Below are 14,389 nucleotides of genomic sequence, written 5' to 3' on the forward strand. Positions count from 1 at the left end.
GAGAAGGGCGAAATCAAACTTCCAAATCGGAAAATAACTCTAAAGTAATAAACTCAATGTTTTTCTCTCTTCTTTCCAGAGGTGGGGAATGGTTTTGCTTCTGCTTGTGTTTGTTTTATTTCAGTTTGCTTATTTCTTGCTTTGTTGCAAAGCAGTTTTCCTTTCCATTTAATGTGCAACAAATGAACTCATGATTGTGTATCCTTTAATGTAACATGCAGGATGGTGGCTTATTGTATTATTGTTATAATTATGTTTTTATAATCTTATTTTATCACCAATCCAGTAAATTCTTCAATTTATCTGCAAAGAGGGTGGTTTTGTTTGTTGTTGGTGTTGTTTGCTATTCATTTCCAGCATATAGCAGCAGTGCAAGGATGCATTTTGTTTCCTGTTTTTATATATATATATATATGTGTGTGTGTGTGTGTATGTATATATATATATATAATATATTTGCTATTCCTTTTTTAAAAATTTTGTCTCTCGCCATAAACATTGCAGCCAGGATGTCTATGTCTTGCTGACAAATCCAGCATGAAGGCTCCTTCTTCACTGTTCTCCAGGTTTGAATACAGATGTTGACTTCCAAGAACATGTTGGTCAAGATTCCTGTACAAGGCAGATGAAAATGACTGGTCACGGGGTGTTCCTTTTCTGACTTATTCGACTATAACAGGTTTCCTGTTTGTATGAGGGCAATGGACAGTAAATTTGCAAACATTTAGGGACACTGTTTTCACTTCTTTACCAGGATGTCGGTCATTAGAAGGACCTTTTAGTTCTCACTTAGCTGGTGTTGGTGTATGGGGGAGATATCAGTGGATCACTGATTACTTTAGGCCATTAAATTATAACTGAGTGGATCCCTAAGAGATGCAAAAATGTCTAGGCTTATTTGTGCTGTGTTAAAGGAAGTAAAAGTAGACAGATGCAACAGCCTTTTCTGACCTTCCAAACTGAAAATCTTCATATAATAAAGAAACATGAAATCCCATTTCCAAGAGGCCTCTTGAAACGTACTGTCTAGCTCGCAACTGAGCTCCTCAAACATTTTTCAGTAGTGAAGCTGCCTTCAAAAGTTCCCCTTCCCTTTTTCAACATGCTCCTCTGCCCCTTAGCTGCTCTAGTACAGATGTTTGTTGAGAGGTGCCATGGCCTTGCTGTACAGATGGCTACAAAATAGCTGTAGCAATCTGATTGGGGAGCAAAGGGGTCAGAATAAGGGGGTAAGAGTAGAGCAGGACTCCTCAAGCCAGTTTTGCCCTGGAGAAAAATGTGTGCGGAGCTGTATCTGCTTTGAGGTACCTGCAGGGAGATGCAAACCTTGTGTGCTGCTGCCTGCACCTGCATGGTTCTAAAAGGACAACCTGGGGAACAGGGATTATAAAAACCTCTTTTGCCAATACTGGTCTGATATTTGGGAATGACTACAAAACCTGTTGCCAAGTTTCTCAGGCTATCCATATTGGTATCACCTCTCCCACTCCCTGCCCCAGGCAGATGAGCAGGTCCTTCCTCTTTACATGCAAATGGTTCTGAACCCTCTGCTGAGCGGGAGAGCAAGGTGACATATACAACATTGCTTCTGGTGATGTGGCACTGGCTTTATAACCACAGCCATGTGGCCATGCCTGCAATCACCATCATACTGGAACTGCTGGCCGAGAGCTGCCACTCCTGTGTCACAAAGCAGCAGCAATTGCTACCAGCACCTGCAGCTGGTGGGGTCAGTCCCAAATACCGACCATGACTAGCTGTGGAAATGTGCCCGGGCTGTTTGAGCAGAAGGTGAGCAAAGCCCATGCACTGTGGAAATGCATGCTCTGCCTATGCAATCGCATGGAGACCTAAGCAAGCATCAGTGAAGAATCTCTGCAAAGGACTTCACTGTGTTATTCCACATGATATGGTGTAAGGGATATGCAGACACGCTTTATTACATACATCTCTTACACAGCAGGTATAAGCTGTACCTGATAACTTCTCCACCTACCTGAGGTTTCTTGTCTCTTTCCTCTGGAGAAGGTTCTGTTTCTCTGTATACCACAGCTTTGGTTACCAGCATGTCAGGATGCTGTAGTTTTGCCTCTTTGATTGCTAAAGCCAGTGCCTAAAATCAGAATGATGAAAGTATTCATTAACATTTCCATGAAGTCTGGTACTAGCATTGCTCTCAACCTGCAGACAAAAAGCAGCTGGAGCTGAATGGGATTCCAGGCAGACACAGATGCAGAGATTCCTACACATAATGGCCTGGCAGAAAAGGCTGGAACCTATCACTGACCAGGTGTTTGTACAGCACTGGGGGGCCTTGTGCACTGCCCTTCATTTGCTGTCTTTTCTGTAGAGATGCACAATGTCCCAGGCTCCCTTCAGAAACACAAGCAAAGGAAGAGCAGCAATTCTCTGCAGAAATACCCTAGAAAAAACCTAAAATAGTGTTTTTACTAAATTTATTATAATTCTAAAAAATCTAAAATTAATTTTAGAGCCTGCTGAAGATTACTTTTAAGTACTTTAAAACTTCAATTTCATTTTTTAAGCAACAAATCCCAAAGGATTAGCTCACAGGGAAATGACCCTGCAGCCTGAGGGATTTATGTCAGTAAGAAGTTTTTCACTTTTCGTTCCTATGTCATGGAGGCAGATGCAAAACAAAGTCACCTGGAGGGAGTCAGCCCATAGTAAGACTGAAAGAAAGGGAGAACTTGTCTCACTGCAGGGTATTGCAACAGAGAAAAGGCAACTGGAAACGTAATCTGTACTGCTGCTTCACTTCTGCAACAGGTGCTGATGGGAGCTGGGCTGGGAACTCTTGCTCAGTATAAACCAAATGATCCTGTCCTTTTGCAGGCCAAGTGGGTGATGACTGATGTTACTCCTTCCGAGATGGAGCTGGGGTTTCCCGTGAGTACCACTGTACCTCCTGGAGGTACACAACTGCCCCCTTCTATGGTCTGTGCAGTGTTGGTAGGTTTGGGGCCTCAGGGCTCTGTTTTCAGAGTGAAGGACCAAACATGTACAAGCCAGAACCAGAAGCACTGAGTGACATAGCCAGGGGCAGCCACAGCTGGGCAAAGCCAGGGTATTGTGCTCCTACCTGGTCCTGGTCCACATCTTCATCTCCTGTGATAATGATGCGTTTCTCTATCCTGGTCTCTGAAAATCCTCCTTTCACAGTCTGCACAAGAAAAAGACACAGCACTCACTTGCAGCCCTCCAGGACCGGTGCCCTGCCTCAGCCCCACACCTTGCAGCCCACAGGCTTTTGGGGAAAAAAGACTAACACAAGGCCTTGCCTGCAGCCGCTTGGTCACAGGACAGATAGTAAGATTCAGAAGCCAAGAGTCATCATGCTGCCTCTGTCTGCGTGTGAAGGAGAGGAGTTGGAGAGCACCCAACAAACCAGTTCCTGGCAGGTGTAACTGCCCACCAGAGGAGGGACAAGGCCAGCATCATCTTAGGAACTCCCTGGTTGTTTCATGCATCTCCCCCTAAGCTTGACTCAGTGCATGGTTGGAGCTAGCACGACACAGCTAATCACAGGGAGGGTAGGAGTAACAGCAAAGGAAAAGGGCCAGTGGCAGGCAGGTAGTGGAGCACCACTCTTGCCGGGTTTCTACTTTCATTTATGTGTACTTACTTTGGGAATGAAGTGGCTATGGGTGAGGTCCTCTGATGCAGCTACATCTCCTTAATTTTCTAACATCTCTCCCCCTTGCCTGAGCCAATCTCTAATAAATCCAATATACCAACACGAACATGGCTCCCATAGATGAGATGAGGTGAGGTGCTCTGGCACTGGTGTGAGGTGCCTGGCAGCTGTGCTATGGATTTTCTGGACAAGGGATCTGACTTGAGGTATGCCTGGATTAACACACACCAGTTACAAGGACAGGGAGTTGCACACACGCTGGTGGCAGCCTCATGCAGTCTCTTCCATCCCCACTGCTGCATTGAGGACCAATAATTCAGCAATGCCAAGCTCTGCTTTTCCTTCTTGATCCAGTGACTCCCTTCCCTCCCAATATACCAAGACATAGAGGTGGGCATGGCACTCGGGCACAGTCCATGGGGGTGATTAACACCCAAAGTCAGTCTAACACAGTTTATCCTTGTCTGAAATCCCCTGGAGTCATGCCTAGCTGCACTGAATGGGTAGCACAGCAGGGCTGAACTGGGCCAGGGGCTCTTCGAGTGCAGCAAAGGGCCAGATGATGATCTCCCACAGGCCAGCAGCCACTTTTTCAGGTTGTAAGGAGGGGAAAGGCATCTTCTTAGAGACAGATCATTGTCGTGGGAGACTCCCTTCTGAAGGGAACAGAAGGCCCAATATGCAGACCAGACCCACTTCACATGGAGGTCTGCTGCTTCCCTGGGGCCTGGATTAGGGACGTGAAGAGAAAACCTCCTGCCTTGTTTCAGCCTTCAGACTATTACCTGTTACTATTTTTTCAAGTAGGCAGTGATGAAGTTTCAAGACAAAGTCCGAAGGCAATCAGAAGAGACTTTATGGCCTTGGGGAAACAAGTTAAGGAGTCAGGAGCACAGGTTTGTTCTCTACCCCTCCAGTTGTAGGGACTGATGAGGTGAGGAGAGGAAGAGCCACCAAATCAGTGTCTGGCTCCGAGCCTGGTGTCACCTGCAGAACTTTGGGTTCTTTGATCACGAGTCTTTTTACAAGACACCAGCAATGGATGGGGTTCATCTGTCTCTAAGGGGAAAAAGGATCTTTGCTCAGGAGTTAGCAGTGCTCACTGATAGGACTTTAAATTACTAGAGCCATGTGGTACCAAAGGCACAAGGGACATTGACTGCCCCTTTTGGAGATGCTCTTACCTTGGTAACGTGGGTAGTGGTGGAAGTGGAGAGGGTTTCTGCAGTGGCACTGAATATGCTGGTGAGCACTTCCTTCCCAGCGGAGCTGCCGGTGATCTGCAGGACAGAGCAGCAGTGTCAGCAGAGGCTGCCACAGGGGAGCCTTTATTTAAGACTGGCTCCCTTGGCGCTTCCAAAGGTCTGGGACCTTCCCACTGGGACAATGTTGCTGAGGTGAGCGTGTCTGCCCCGCTGAGGGGAGAGCACGGCAAGGGAAAAGATGACATGCTGTGCTTCTGACTGGATGGGTGTTTTCATGCGGTGCAGAACAGCTACCCCAAGCCTAGACCAACAAAAAAGTCTCCGCAGCAAGGAGATGATTTGATCACAGCATCTCACTCTTGCCCATCAGTGCCTTAGAGCCACTGTAAAGGCAGGGCTCTCAGGCTTCCTCTGTCCCTAAACACAGCACTTTGCTTTTCATGGAAGCATCTGGAAAGCCTAAGCCAAGCACTGCCTCCCTGGGCTCCAGGCTCACCGGGTGACCAGCATAGGGTGGCACATGGCATTTGGCCACGCTTGATTCCATTTCAAAGGAACAATCAAAGCAGGAAGATGCTTTATACAGGAAGGGCTGCTGCTGGGCAGGGTTGTTGACGGCTGTCACCTCCAGGGAGTTAGGAGTCATTAAGCATGACCCTGGGTAGTCTGGCAGCACCCTCAGCGCTAAAGATATCTCAGCCCACTTGAGACTTCACCAGGAACTTGGCTACTTTATTTTGGGGAATTATCCTCCTTCAGCTGATGCTCAGGGTGTACATGCACCACAGGAGAAACACCACAGGCATGGTTCCCCAGCCTTCTTGCCCCCCAGTACCCATGCACCCTTCTGCTCTCGCCCAGTACCACAGGATCAGCCACGGTCACTCAGCTGCAAAGGCAGGAGGCCAGCAGGATGGCCAGCACAGCCCCAAGGGACTGCCTACCCCTCTCCTTCCCTCCCTCCCTCCCGTACCCCACTCACCGGTGACACAGAGCGAAGTTCTGTCACGGGGCCAGCCCCTTTCCCAGGCTTGGTGGTGTTATCCTGAAAGAAGAGCACACGGGCAGGTGAGCTCAGGCACAACGCGCAGGCCAGCGCGGCGAGCTCCAGAGGGCAGCTTTGGAGCAGGGCAGCTTGCCCCAGAGCCTTCGCTGGCGAGGCGAGGTCTTCCTCTCCCCACCCCAGCAGCACGGCCTGTGCCAGCCTCCCTCCCCAAAACAGGGGGATGGCACGGGACGTCCGCAACCCCAGCACCGTGAGGGCCAGCCCCGCTTACTGAGGTTGTTGGCACAGTCTCTGCGGTGACTGCCTGAGCAGCAGCTGTCGTGTCTTTGTGGCCAAGGGCGCTTCCTTCCACCTGCCAAAGGCAAAGGCAGCCTCGTGAGCCTGGAGGTGCCTGTGAAGGGGCTACGTCTACAGAGATGGAGCTTTACTTCCCTGCTGCCAGGGAAGCAATGCCTGTGGGCCCAGCAGCACAGTGCGGAGCACACGGTGACTGTCCCCCTCTGCAGACATCGCCACATCCAGCACTGCAGCAGCACGGCAGGCTGGGCAAGGGAAGCACGTGTAGGGGAAGGGTTCAAGGGTGCCTGCATGGAAAAGTAAATGCAGAGTAACTTTGGACAGGCTTTGAATTGATGTTCTGGGGAGTACAGCAAGACAAGAGAAAGCAAAGAACCCCAATGGTCTTAGCTTAGCTACTGGCTCTCACAGCACTGGTGTCTGGGGCCAGTTTTTGCTGGATTTAGGCTCTGCAGAGCCACCTGAGAGCAGGTCCACAAGAGGACAGACCCAGCCATGTCACCTGGGCTGCTTCTGGGGTGCTGATCTGGTGAGGAGCAGAGGCATCTTCAGGATTCTTTGTGCCCAACCCCAAGCCAAAAGTCACAGCATCCGTTTTCAGGGCTCGTGACTGTAGAAGAAACATGGGAAGTCAGCCACTGCTCCCACAAAACCTGCTTCCCTGGGCACACCAAGGCAGCCCTGCCTGGAGGACACTTCAGTGCTCCTCCTGCACCAGTGTGCCTGATCAGAGCCCCACTGTAATCTTCTGCAAGTGCCACTGTGTGTGACAACCTGCACGTGTCATGCTGGCCCTCACCAGACCAAGAGCAGAGCCCAGCTGCTACACTGGGCTAATAGCTACCATGCAAAGAGCCCTACAGGACTGACATACCTCAAATCAGACCCGATGCTCCATCCCAAGGTTGCCAGGGATTTTTTTTGACAGATTTACAGATACCGCAGGGCTGGGCAAATTGGTCTTCACCCACCAATTCTATTTCTCTTGTGACCTTTGGCATTTCTATGATCTGCTTCAGTTCCTGACAGCTGCAGTGACACTTGGCTGCCAGACAGAGGCTAACTTGGGGAAACTTGGGTTTCCAGCATATGCCCAGCATTTCTGAGACAACTGCCCCTGCTGAGAGCTGGAGTTGACAATCCAAGCCCACAGCCCAGCAGCACATGATGCTCCAAACAAGGGCTGTCTCAGAGGAAACTTGCTTTCTTCTGTAGCTTCTTCCTGGCTCCAGGTCTGGACTCATGCTGCGAGCAGCTCCAGAGAGCAATTGGGGAATTCACCTGGCTGGGGCTAGGGAGCTGTGGCCAGCGCTGACTGGCCCAAGCAGAAGATGCTCTGGTCCCGTGCAGAGATCATGCTATATTTCATCCAAGGTGGGGCTGGCTCTACTGTCCTCTCTCAGCAGCATACGCTCAGCTTCCCCTCAGACACACATGTGCCACATGCAGCTTTCTTAGCCCTGCTATAAGCACTCCCAGCGTATAGCTGGTCCCCCACAACCTTCAGAGCTGCTCTCACAGGCTACTCTGCAAACCTCTCCTGCCCAGGCATGAGCAGACAGGATAGTTGGCAGCACATTTCTCTTTGCTGTACAAACTGGGCACTGACTTCATGCAAAATACAGAGACAGAGCCATCAGTTAGCAAAACGTGCACTTCCAGCTGCTGACATGCTGTAGTGGTGTGAGGGACAGGGTAGGCAGCCAGACACAGTGTATTAAGAGACAGTGGTGACTTCTTCTGGTTAGCAGATGCACAAAACATGCGACAGAGCCATGCCCCTGCCCAAACAGAAAGAAGCATGCAAGACAGACAAGAGCATGCATCAGGGTAAAATATTTACACCAGACAGGAACCCAGGCAGTCTGAAAGCTAGCATGCTCTTCCAAATTGATGTGGGACTGCACACCATGAAGGCAATACCAAGCACCAGGACAGAGAACATGGAGAGATGACAGCACCGAAGCAATCTTGGTGGAACGGCTTCCCTGTGTACCTCTAGCTGGGAGACATCTGTGCTGGGCTGGGAGACTTTCTCCCTGTCTTTGACATCCTCTTCCAGTCCAGGAACTACTTTGTCAGTGTGCTGGAAGGAAACCAGGGCTTCATCTTCCATCTCGCTCTTGTCCTTGTCCAGCTCGGGCAGGCTCCGGGAGATGTCCTCAAAGGCTGTTCCGTGGAAGTCACCAATCACTGTGAAGTCCACCTCTGCTTCCAGGCTGGAGGTTGAACTGACCGTGATGCTGGAGCACTTGCGCTCGATGGCCAGGTGGCTGTCCTTCAGAAACACCGCGTCCTTCTCCTGGTCCTGCTCCTCATCACCAGTGTCACTCTCAGGAGCCCTGTGCCGAGGTGGCTTAGCTTTCTCCTCGGTGCCCTCCCTCAAGCCCGCTCTCTGAATGAGACACAATGATGGAGAGAGATGCAGACAGTGAGCACGGCATGGCATGGCAACGCGGGCTGCGCTGACGGAGGAGGGGGGGAGGAAGAGGAGGAGAAAAGGCTGCAGCAAACATCACAGAGTAGAGTTCAACACAACTCAAGCATGGAAACTGAAACCTTTCTGACAGCAGCAACTTTGCAGGGGTGGCGGGAGAAGGGTTATTTAATCTGACTTTGCCAAAAGCCTACTGGTAATTAATTGCTGGAAAAAAGGGTCAGTCACACAGAAAAGCTTGGCCAGCTTAGAGGCACATCAGTGCACCTGGTGAAAGCAGATGTATGCAAAACAACAGCTCTGTCAAGAGACATTCAGAAACAGCTCAAACGCCAATGCTATCATACACCGGTAAAACTGGGAATTAAAAAAAAAAAAAAAAAAAAAGACATAGGGAAAAAAGAAGAGTTTTAAAGAAAAGGGCCCCATCAGCAAGGTACGGTGAAGGAGAAGCAGAGGAGCGTGCCAACTGCACTGAGCTCAGCCCAAGTGGAGCATCCATGTGGGACTGGGGGACATTGCCCCAGAGGGAGGAGGGCTAGACACACCAGAGCTGCCCACCAGCCCACCTCCAAAGGCCTCGCGCAACCAGGGGTGACTCTTAAGGCATCAGATCATGTGTTGGGTCAGTGTAATTGACAGCACGATCAGAGCCCAGGGACCACCTCCCTCCACTAGCTGCTCCCCAAACACAGACATACCTCTCAACTCTGCCATCAGAGGGTACATCTCTTCTTGCCATGTTTTGTCATGAAGTGATGGGAAATCTAGACCCATGCGTTTGCTTTATTTTGCATCTTGCTCTAGGCATTTCTCCCTTAGAAATCATCCCACTAATGCCCACCTCCTGGACTCTGGTCCAAGCATTTGTTGCCAGAGCCATCCCCTGCAATGTGCCAGGCTCTGCTGGCAAAGGCACTTTTTGTTTGCACTGCTGGGAGGTTGAGAGGTATGAGAAACAGGGTGTCAAACAAATGCAAGAGGAACACAGCCGCATATGTGTTTGTGTGTGTGTGTGTGTGTATAAATACATTCACAACAGCTCTACCAGGGGGAGAGGAGCTGGAAGCATACAGTCCTCCGCTGCTTAAGGTGAGCTATCATACTATGGCAAAAAGCAGTTAGTAAAACAGCAGTGAGACCTGTAAGACCACTGGAACAGCAGTCTTTAAATTCTCTTCTTTCATGCTGGATTTTACAGACGGGTCAGATAAATCCTTTTCTTCCCCACTTGGTTCCTGAGATTTGCTCTGGATTAGAGAAAATGGTTAGTTTTAAGGAAATTAACTCTATAGGAGCTGATCTAATGCTTACAAGAGTGAAGAAAGCTATTTCATCATCCAGCCACCAGCTTGCCGAAGACAGGGGAGGATGGGTGAGGCTGGTGCGCTAAGCAAGAAGGGTTATCAACGTAAGAAATGCAGGGGTGAAGCTGGAAGCGTGGACATGTTGCTGATCGGTGTATGTACACCTGTGGCAGAGCCACACCTCCTGAATCCAACCCCCCATCTCCCTTTCTTGCTCCTGGACATGAGGCTTGGGTGCCCATTTTCAGGTTTAGCAAGTGGCGTTCTCCAGGTTGCCAAAATGTCAGGCGGGGGGGGGGGGGGGCGGGGGGGGACGTATCACAAAACAAAAAGCCAATGAACCAACTGGCCAGCAGGTCTGCATTCAGCAAATAAGCCTGACCGCACACACATACATAAAAGGACAGGGGATGCAAAGCGACTGTTCTCAGTCAATGGATGTGTGAGGTGCCACTGAACATGGTAAATAAAGAGCCACACAACATGCGCATGAACTTTCCATCCGGACAGTTCATTGGAAGAGTTACCACGGCTTCTGCCAGTGTGAGTTCACAGCCGGAGTCAGGGGAAGCCAGGTCAGCACTGTCTTCTCCATGCTCCAGATCAACAGACACATCTTCCTTCAGAGACAGGGGCTGAGAGGAGTTTCCTGAACTAGCCCCTTGCCCCTTGAGGGCAAATGAGCCCACACTGGATGCCAGTTCCACCGGAGTACCTGTCAGCGACAGAGGTGAGATGAGGCCTGTGCTCAAAAGCACATCCTGTGTCAGATTCATCTTCCCCTTTGCTTTTGGTGGCGTCTCAGTTTCAGGCAAATGCTCTTGTTCCTCCTGGGCTGCCCTTCGCTCAGCTTCACTTTGCTCAAACATCTTAATCTTAGAGGCCACTGAGGTCTTCTTGTAGCTCTCACTGTCCTGCCAGCTGCCCAGGAGTGGGACCTTGGTGACACCTCTGTGCTCCTGGGACACAGTTTCTGTCCTACCATCAGTACACATCGGTGGCCCAGACTCTCTTTTCTGTATCCCACTGCTCACTTGCAGCTCTTCACTGAAGGTTGAAGGCTGGAACATTGTGCTTTCTTGACGTATTCCCGTTACAGTGGAGTGGGAGTGCAGGACATCAGCTTCTTCTTCGGGAGGCTGCACTGGCTGCCCCAGAGCAAGGTCACTGTCCCTAGCAAGTTCTCCTACCACAGAGCTCCTGCCTTGCAGAGCTTGTCCCACATTGAACTCCAAGTCCCAAGGCGGTTCTTGTGCTTTGGTATGTGCAGTGTGGAGTGGCCCTCCAGACTCGGGACCCTTTTGGGGCAGGTGTCCTATAATGGTCTCAGTCTTTTGTTCTGGTTCTTCTGCCTTGGGAGGCTGCTGTTTCATGTAAAGGCTTTTGTCATGGGATAATTCTTGCACTCCACAGCCTTCATCTCCCATCAGCTTTCCTGATCTGGGCCCTGTGTTCTGGGAGAGCTCTTTTATCACAGGCTTTTCTTCCTGGAGTGGCTTTTCTGTGATTCTCTGGACTCCTTTTGTAGTGACAAGATTTGAGTCTCGGACATCCTCCCCTGTGGCCAGATCTCTGACCAGGACTGGCTCTGCTGCACTGTCTATGTTTTGGTGTAGTCCTCCTGCAACAGGACTTGCATCTTGGTGTATTTTCCTTGTAGCAAAGCCCACATCTTGTGGTCTTTCTTCAGGTTCAGGACTCACATCCCTGGGTGTTTCATACTCTGTCACAGGGCTCATGTCCTTGAGAGTCCCTTTACCTACTGCAGAACTTGCCTCCCTGCATGTCACCTCTTTTGAGGGGTTCACATCCTCCGGTGTGCCCACACCTCTCACAAGGCTGGTGCCCCGGGACAGGTCTTGGCCTTCGGATTCTGCGTCCTGGGCTGGCTCTGCAGGGACAGGGCCTGGTTGCCGGGGAAAGGGCCCAGGGGTGGGAGTGCTGGGTTCATCTTCCTCCAGCCCTGCAGAGGTATGAGGGCAGCCCTGCTGAGGCACAGCTGAAGAGGATGATTTAGTCTCTATCTCTTCCATCTGCAGAACCATTCTGGAGCTTTCCTCCTCATTCCCATCAGGTATGGTTCTTTCTGAGAGCCTCCACTCTGTCACAGAGATGTCTGTGCCCCACTGCTCTCCTGCAGCTGGGCTCTGTTTAGGGTCCTCAGCCCTACTGCCTTCCCCTTCCAGGGCGCTCAGCTTCAATCCTCCTTCTGGGCTTTGTAGATCCTTTTCATCTGAGCCCACCTCCTGGGAACACAATGTGGTTTCATCTTTCTCCTGTGTTTCATAGCCCCTAAGACTCGCTGTTACTTCTTGCTTCATTGACAAACAGTGCTCCTGCTCCAAGGGAGGACGTCCTGCAGGGCTTGTCTCATCACAGCCTGTCTCAGGCTGCTCTGGCACTACGGCAGGTTTTTCTGATACTGCTCTCTGCTGCTCATACATTGAGGAAGTGGACTGGGACCTTTCTTCTATGGGTGCTGTGGGCTCTGATCCCTCTCCTGGCTCATTCACTGTAGTTTCTGGCCTCTCCACCAAGTCAAGCTGTCCTCCCGCCTCTGAAAGCAGATGTGTTTTGTTGTCCTTCTCATCTCCCTCTAGGTCTCCTAAGTAGATGATCCTCTGTGTAGCAGAAGTCTCTGTGTTGTCATCACTAGACTTCACTTTAATTTTAATGAACTCTGTGGTTGCAGTTAGCACTCTGGAATCCTGTTTCCTGGAGGCTGCAGAAACATACTCCTCAAAGATCATCTTGCTTTCTCCCTGGGGCAGATCTGGCCCTGAAGTCTTGGTCCTTTGCTTCTCTTCAGGCTTCTGGCTTGGCCTGGACAGACCTGGTTCACTTGCAGTTACCCCCTCGCCTCTTTCTTTGGGCTCCTCCTCTGCTCTCTCAGGTGGCAAGCACTTTGCCTCCATGCTGGGCTCCTCCCTGGTTTCTTTCTCATAGATCTCATCCTCCCAGACAGACTCAAAATCTTCGGGACTAGCAATCATTTTTGCTCTCTTCCAGGTCTCCAGATCTGCATCTGTTGTCTCTTCCTGGCCTGCCATTTCCTTGGCTTTCCCTACTGCCATCTCCACTTTCGACATGCTCACACTCATTTCCACCTCTGAAGTACCTGCACGTGCTTCTTCTTTCTTGACTCCCAGAGCTTTCTTTAGAGCTACCTCTTCCAGCCTAGAAGTTTCTCTCTCTATAAATACCCAATGCTCCGAGCCCTGCATTGCAATTGGAGCAAGAAGAGTTAGCATCAAACATACTTTACCTAACAGCTGATGATTGCTTTGATGAATAACAGAAAGCTGATGTGCCTTAGATGGGGTTGACTAAATTAATATTATTGTTCATGCAAGAGTTGAGGCAGGGTATATATGAAGAGCCTGACAATTGATGGCATTGATGGAGAGAAGGTACTTAAAATAAGGGGGCTGATGCTGTGAAAGTGGCTGAGCCCCTCTATACTCTCCAGGGCCTTGGACCACCTTCTGTTATGGGCAATGGCCTACCAACATACCTGCAAAATCTGTCACTTTTTTGGAAACAAAGAAGTGGGAGCAATGCTCTCAGCAGGCACATTTACAGAGCTCCCCATGAGGCTGGGGAATACAGCAGATTAAACCAAACTGGGACTCTCCATTTCACTCCTGTTTTTAGCTGGCCCTAACAGTTTCTATGAGAGCTAAGGGTGAGATTTTGTTGTAAGCAGTGGTTGTTTTGTCTAGCTTTACTCTCAGTTTCATCCACATGCCCTAAAACCAAGTTGGACTGAGCAAGAAGTAGCATGAGCAAGAAGAGAAGCCACCTTAGGCATCAGCAAGGCCCTTTCCCCTTCCTACCAGACGCTGCCACTTGGATTCACTCCAAGGTCCATCCTTCCTTTCCAGATCTCCTGAGAAATATCATCAAAACCAATTATTTAGCAGAGGTTTCTAGCAATGCTGAAACCATGCAGTTCAGAAAAGTAACCTGTAAACAGTTAACTGTAAAATTAAAAAACAGGCTCAGCAGCTGAGATAGCTGCAGGGACTGCAGCAAGGACCAAGTGAAGGCTGCAGCATCCTGCAGCAAAGACACAGTGAGTATTTGATATAGCATACAGTGAAGCTATATGCTGCTGTGCAGGGGTGGATGCTAGATTACTTTTAGTACATACACTTGGTACATTCATGTGTTTGTCCCGCAAGACCCCTGAAGACCTCACAAGCTCCAAGGACAAAACATGGATAAAATTTTTCCACTTCTGGAACTGAAGGCTGAAAATAACCCATGAGAACGCAGCAAGCAGGAAAACAGCAATGGGCATTTGTACTGATGAGGAAGCCCAGCAGCCTCCTCAGCCAGGTACATACTGCACACACACGAAGGGCAGGGCTGCAGGTCCTGTAGAGCTCACCACGGGGCTCCAATGGCCACTCTGGGCTATCTCTGCCCACACCATGGACACTGGCCAGTAGGACAGAGCCAGCATTGCTTTTGCAG

General features: G+C 50.0%; 1 protein-coding gene across 10 annotated transcripts in view; it reads right to left on the reverse strand.

The window, feature by feature from the left end:
* Positions 1-427: 427 nt before the first annotated feature.
* The window catches only part of EPB41L1 (erythrocyte membrane protein band 4.1 like 1), a 69,145-nt gene continuing 55,183 nt past the window's right edge, over positions 428-14,389 (reverse strand). For 5 of the 10 annotated variants that reach the window (XM_032198209.1, XM_032198210.1, XM_032198205.1 and 2 more), the window contains 10 exons: positions 10,438-13,128; positions 9,746-9,853; positions 8,163-8,561; positions 6,669-6,776; positions 6,141-6,221; positions 5,846-5,908; positions 4,843-4,938; positions 3,104-3,184; positions 1,997-2,113; positions 428-612 (listed from right to left, as the gene is read on the reverse strand). In XM_032198209.1, the coding sequence (XP_032054100.1) occupies positions 604-612; positions 1,997-2,113; positions 3,104-3,184; positions 4,843-4,938; positions 5,846-5,908; positions 6,141-6,221; positions 6,669-6,776; positions 8,163-8,561; positions 9,746-9,853; positions 10,438-13,128 (3,753 nt within the window). In that variant the 3' untranslated portion in view covers positions 428-603. The remainder of the gene's footprint in view (positions 613-1,996; positions 2,114-3,103; positions 3,185-4,842; positions 4,939-5,845; positions 5,909-6,140; positions 6,222-6,668; positions 6,777-8,162; positions 8,562-9,745; positions 9,854-10,437; positions 13,129-14,389) is intronic. The other 5 variants (XM_032198214.1, XM_032198213.1, XM_032198208.1 and 2 more) reach the window with 4 other exon arrangements.

The sequence above is a fragment of the Aythya fuligula genome, chromosome 16, assembly GCF_009819795.1.
Source record: "Aythya fuligula isolate bAytFul2 chromosome 16, bAytFul2.pri, whole genome shotgun sequence".
NCBI lineage: Eukaryota > Metazoa > Chordata > Aves > Anseriformes > Anatidae > Aythya > Aythya fuligula.